This window comes from Triticum aestivum, chromosome 6B (assembly GCF_018294505.1).
Source record: "Triticum aestivum cultivar Chinese Spring chromosome 6B, IWGSC CS RefSeq v2.1, whole genome shotgun sequence".
Classification (NCBI taxonomy): domain Eukaryota; kingdom Viridiplantae; phylum Streptophyta; class Magnoliopsida; order Poales; family Poaceae; genus Triticum; species Triticum aestivum.
Genome location: NC_057810.1, coordinates 594,434,931 through 594,441,223, shown reverse-complemented (window position 1 = coordinate 594,441,223; position 6,293 = coordinate 594,434,931). Strand labels below are relative to the sequence as shown.

The 6,293-nt window shown below is 54.2% G+C and overlaps 1 protein-coding gene across 1 annotated transcript; it reads left to right on the top strand.

Annotated features, from left to right (window-relative positions):
* The first annotated feature begins 4,366 nt into the window (after positions 1-4,366).
* LOC123138219 (uncharacterized protein At5g39865) lies at positions 4,367-6,057 on the top strand. Its single transcript, XM_044558149.1, has one exon. The coding sequence runs from the start codon at positions 4,677-4,679 to the stop codon at positions 5,823-5,825; it is 1,149 nt and encodes a 382-aa protein (XP_044414084.1). The 5' UTR covers positions 4,367-4,676; the 3' UTR covers positions 5,826-6,057.
* The last annotated feature ends 236 nt before the right edge of the window (positions 6,058-6,293 follow it).

Below are 6,293 nucleotides of genomic sequence, written 5' to 3'. Positions count from 1 at the left end.
TCATCGGACTACATTGTTCAAGGATGTTAGTCTCGCGGATGAAGCCGTGGTAGATGGTGGCCAATGTGTACCTCTTGGGGTTAGTCCAAGCTCTTATCGTGATTTGGGAGACGACAAGAACCGCATTGCTAAAGGTTCTAAGTTTGACACCTTCTTGGAATTGAAGATGTGGCTCGACAACTACTCGGTTACGCATTATCGTCCACATAAGGTGGTGCACTCGGACGTCAAAGTGCGCTACACGGTTGCATGTGCATGTGAAGATGAAATATGTCCATGGATTGTGCGTGCAAGACCATGGAAAGGAGGTCCCACTTGGCACGTAGTGAGTTGTGTGCGAACTCACATGTGCCAAGGCAAAAGGGTGGATGGCAAGATTGTGTCCCAAAACCACAAACAACTCACGTCCGAGTTCATCGCTTACAGGCTCTCCAACTCAATATCCACACTTCCAACAATGAGGGACCATCCGTCATCTCATTTAACACATCCCACTTGTAAGCCCAAGTGGGGAGCCGTAGTGGGTCGTCTTTCTCGTCCCAATCCTCCAACTTCACGGTCTTCGGTCGTCCAACCGGCAAATGCTCCCAGCTCCATATGGAAAGTGCGAGCAAACAACCACCAATACCTCCAGATAGCCTACAACAGGCTTCGTCCAACTGCACATAAAAGAGAACATGGTTGAATTAACAGCAAGATCGCATTCATAATGTACCAATGAATTGAAACAGAAACAACTTCATACCTGTCTATACAAGTAAGCCAGTGTCGCCGAACCCCAACTCCATTTGCTATCGAAGACGGTCAACACCTTGAGCCACATCCATGGAGCATTCTTGCCTGTTCCATCAGCAAACATACTCCTGGATATCACGTACCACATGTAGACATGAGCATATGTCTTCACTGTGTCCTCATTAGCATCCTCAGGGCAATTACTGAAGTTCGATACAATCCACGTGAAAGTAGCACCGGCTGTGACTCTTTCCTTCTTCTTGCCTTCTACTTCTGGTTCCCGCGGCTCCGGAGGAACCATACCGATAAGGGCAAGCATTTGCTCGCGCCACCCATCAGAATCGGTGCTCATACATAGAGGTTTCCCATCGATAGGAAGACCGGTGATCATAGCTATATCCTGGAGCGTCAAGGTCATCTCCCCGGTCCGAAGATGGAAAGTGTGTGTCTCCGGCCTCCAATGATCAATAAGCGCGGTGAGTGCTGGAGCATTGTTGGGTGGCGTCGACCTGCTGACCAACTGAATGAAAGGGAGAAGTCCTGTCTCCCTAACATACGGCGTGTACCGCTCATCATAGCGCATCCACCCAAGGTTGACCCCATGAGCCCAAAGCTTCAGAGGTGCAAGCTCCTACAAGCAAACAAACAAATCATTACATATGGGGGGTATGTGTTTGAAAAAAAACACGAAATTCATAACACCGGCAACTTTCATTATTACCTGCTGCTTCACCGACATAGCGTACGACCGGTGTTGTAGATCCCAATGATCATTGAGAAGCCAAACCATCCTAGCAATTTGCAAGAAAGCTTTCTTGTCAACACGATTATCTTTTGAATACAAAAAAACTAAAGTAGGCCTACTAGATGCAACCATACCAATCTATGTATCCAACCATATCAAATCAAACATAACTAATAAAAAAGGGTTCCACAAATAACTAGGCCTACTTCATACAAATAACTTTTCCATAAACTATGCCTACTTCATAAAAATAACTCTTCCATAAACTAAACTAGGGTTCCACAAATCAAACAAACAAGGGTTCCCCAAATCAATCAAACAAATCAATACATGCAAAGTTCTAATACATGCAAGATTCAAATCTAATCTAATCAAACAAGGATTCCCCAAATCTTCAAAATATCATATTTTCTATGGATAGAAAAAAGGGGATCGGAAGAGAGTACCTTCTAGGATGGATTGGTGAAGAAATGCACGGACCAAATCGTCGGATCTGAAGGATTTGGGAGAGGGGATTGAGAGGGGGAGAGGAGGAACCCGCCGCGCCGCTGCTTCTGTTACTTCAAAACCGAACGAATGGGTGGGGTAGGGGAGGGGGAGCGGGCGGCTGGCGTCTAAGTCACCGTGCAGCGCCTAAGGGCTGGGCGCTGCACATTACATGTGTGGCGCCTAGCGCGGAGGCGTTGCACTGCTGGGTGCGGGCCCAGGGGCTGCCACGGTGGACTGGTGTGGAACGCCCCCTTGCTAGGCGCTGCACAGTAGGGTGTGGGCCGTCGTGGCGAGCGCTACACAAAAAGGTCAGGGCTGTGAAATAATTTCACGGTCAGTTCATTTCGTGAATTGATTTCGTCCACAGGTCAAAATGATCAAATTTGCCGGAATTTGCACCGACGTGTGTCGAGGTCCACCTGCGCGACGAGACGAACGGTCCCGATCGCCCGTCACGATCAGCTCCAATCCGGTGGATTCGGCGGGTGACTCCGGACGCGAGCTGCTCCTGACCGGGGAGTAAAAATATGGCCGCCCGTCGCATCTGAAGCACGAGCTAAAGAATAGTAGTACGCGCGAAATGCTTTGGTGGTTAATCTGGAAGTGCCGTGCAGAGCGCACAAAACAAAAGCAGGAATCGGACAAACCACCGACCCCGGGGACGAGACGGGCCGCGGCAGGTGACTGGTGACATGCCACCCACGCGCCAAAACCACACCCCTCTCCCGGAAGGAACCTCCTAGCAGTCCCAGTCTCCCCCCTCAAAAAAAAAAAAAAAAAAAAAAAAAAAACAGTCCCAGTCTTCCTTCAGCTATAACCGGTCACCACCAACTAGCACCGATTTCGATCAAAATATTGTGAACTTCCTATCCGGGTCAAGGTTGAGGCCCCTCTACGTTGCCGTCGGTGCACCCAGGCAGAACGGTTCAAAGGTAAAAACGAAAGAAACTGTGTCGTGGCAGTGAAGCACTGAAACAGCAGTATACGAGACTGAAGAGAGAGGGACGTCGCGACTGCCGGACTGTGTTACTGTGTAAAGCTTTGGCCGGTTCCGAGCCAGAGCTTTCGGTCGCCGGTGGGCGTCGGTTGGTCCGGACTCTGGACTGCACGTAACAATACGTTTCCTGCCGATGACACTGACGCCGACGCCTTCTCCCTTCGGAATGCGTGCCGTACGCACCATCGTCGAGCTCCCTTGTGGAGAAAGAGCTCTCTTCTCAGGCTGCTTATAGCGGGGAGTAACTTAGACTAGTAACATGCATATGTTAGTAGTCTATGTTACTACCTCTATAGTTCATTGTATCATATATTTGTATTATAGGTGGTCTTATTTATTGTTATGCATGATACATAGTAACACCACATTTATTATGTTTCGGTATCTATCTATTATGTTACAATAACCATCTCTCTCTTTTTTAATTACCTGCCACATAAGCATGTTTGCGAGTCCAAAGGCATGATACTACTTATGTTACCCCACTATGGCTAGCCTCGTGCCTACCGCCGTCAAGTTCGAACCTACGAGGCGCGCTGCCCTGACGTGGTCCATGCACCCATACCATCTTTGCAGCAAGTTTTCAGTACCATGCGATCTCGGGATCAAGTGAAGTGAAGTCCACACCCACGCGTCGTCAGTGGTCATCATCAGTTCACGAGGCTGCCGATCGTTGATCAGGAAACGAATGGCGCGTGAAAAATCCAAAAATGCCCCGGCAGGTCGCTGAGGTGACAACGTACGTACTTAGGCTGGTCACAATGGGCAAGAACATAAGCTAGTAACTTCACACTTCCCTAGACTATGTTACTATCTCCATAGTGGGTAGGAACATCTATGTAGTGTCATGCAACGATGTATTTATTAGGTTATAGACTCATTGTTTCTTGGAGTGTGTGATGTTCCGGTAACTTAGCTAGTTACCACAAGCACCTCTCTCTTCATTAAATACGTGCCACATAAGCAAAGTTGTATTGAAGTGTGTGATGTTACTCCTAAGTTCCTCCCCACTGTGACCAGCCTTAGTCAGTCCACTACCGAATTGACAGCTTAATCAGCACTGAGAAACGTGTGTTCCTTGCCCCCAGGCAGCTGCGCAACGTGCGCCCCGGAGTCCTATGCACGGCCCCTCCAATTTTTAGCCGCCCGGACCAAGGTTCCGTCGCTCGATCCGACGCGGATAACCGAAGCTCCAGCCGATCATTCCATGGCCGAAAACACCACTGCTCACTGAGATGTGCGAGGCAATGATTCCATCCACCATCCTCCATGTCGCCTGACCTGACTGACTGACTGACCCTGCCGGGAACTCCACCACCGCGGCCCGGCCCCAACCGATAACGCGCGAGTTAATACGCGTAACGCGCCTACCCCGTGACCCGGAACGCTCCTTGCTTCCGCGGCATAAAGCGCTCGCCTTTCCCATTCCCGTTCCCCCCCGTCGCAGGCACCTCCCCGCCCGCCCCAGCTCTGCTCAGATCTCGCCCGCCCCCGCGGCCCCGCCTCGCCGCCGAGATCGCCTAGGCTCGGCTCCCGCCCCGCTGGCCGCGATCCACGCTCGTCTCGGTTGGTGGCATTGCTCTGGCCTGGTCCATCCATCTCTTGTCCTCGCGCGTTGAGTGGCATCCGCGTCGGATTGGTCGACGACACGGCAGTGGCGCTGATCGAGGTCTTGATTGGTTGCTGGATTGGGTGGTGGCAGCGCGGTGGATGGGCTGCACGGGCTCCAGGCACGCGCTGCGGGGCGGCATCCGGAAGTCCTTCGGCCGGAGCCGCTCCGGCCCGGCGGCCGCCGGGGCGGCGCACCACACCGTCGCGCTCAAGTCCTCCACGCTGGGCTCACTCAGCCTCGACCGGGACGAGGAGATGATGAAGTGGCGCGCCGACAGCTTCGGCGGCGCCGCGAAGAGCAAGGCCACCACGCCGGCGCCGCCCCCGCAGCCGCAGCTGGCGAGGCAGCAGCGGCAGGTGATTGGCACGCCCACCAAGACGCCGGTCCGCGAGCCCGAGGTGATCAATGTGTGGGAGCTCATGGAGGGTCTCGACGACAACAAGAACGAGGAGCGCGATGCGGCCGAGGACGAGCGCCGGGAGCAGTCGCCGCCGGGATCGCCGGAGTTCGATCCGGAAGTCATTTCGGAGTTCCGCAAGGCGCTCGGCGAGGCTTCGCCCCCGCGGGACTACAAGGCCGACGGCGAGTGCGTCAAGAAGCGCGAAATCCAGAGGTTTCCGGGCATCGTGCGCGCGCGGGTCAGCGCGTTCCAGCAGAGGATCGACGCGAAGCTCGCCAAGTTGGCGCGCCCACCCACGCCCACGCCCACGTCCCCGCCTCCTTCTCCTTCTCCCCCTCCGCCACCGCAGCCGCAGCTGCCTCCCCCGCCGGACAGCCAGCGGAAGGTGGTGCTGTACCTCACCAGCCTGCGCGGCATCCGCAAGACGTTCGAGGACTGCTGGGCCACCAAGTCCATCCTCCACGGCTACGGCGTGCGCATCGACGAGCGCGACCTTTCGCTACACGGCGGGTTCAAGGACGAGCTCCACGCCTCTCTGGGCTCCGCGGGCAGGCTGCCCCAGGTGTTCGTGGACGGCGAGCACCTGGGCAGCGCCGAAGACGTCCGCCGCTTGCACGAGGCCGGGGAGCTGTCCAAGGCGCTGGAGGCCTGCGAGATGGCGCCGCCGAGCGTGGGCGGCAAGGGCGCGGCGCTGGAGGCGTGCTCCGGGTGCGGCGGCGTCCGGTTCGTGCCGTGCGAGGAATGCTCCGGCAGCTGCAAGGTGTTCCTGGAGGAGCTGGACAGCTTCCGGCGGTGTCCCGACTGCAACGAGAACGGGCTCGTCCGGTGCCCGCTCTGCTGCTTGTGACGGCGAGAGATTCCTAGTAGTGTGGTTTTGCTGCAGTTTCAGGTGAGCGGCGGCGGCCGCGGCGCGCCGGCGCCCTCTAAGTTCAGCTCAGATGGTCTGTACAGAGAAGTACATACACTTCTGTTACATTAGGACTGATCAAGTGACATTTTGTACTGTAATAGTAATTGATTTTGTGGAGCTTCTTTGTTTCCTTCTGGAATCGAATGTGTGAGAGAACATGACTGTAAAATATTTTGGACAAAATAGTTCTCGCTCGGAAGCGTGACTTAGTTGAGTGTCTGTCCGTGCTCGGAAACTACAGCCGTCTTCGAAAGCTGGAGGAGTGTACCCAAGTAGCGGCGTCTGTTCCAGCGTTTCTGAAACTGATCTCTGATCTGAGCGTTTCTGAAACTGATCTCTGGTCTGAGCGGTCCATATGACATACACCGCTATTGTGATAGTCTCGACATCCATGGAGGAGCACAC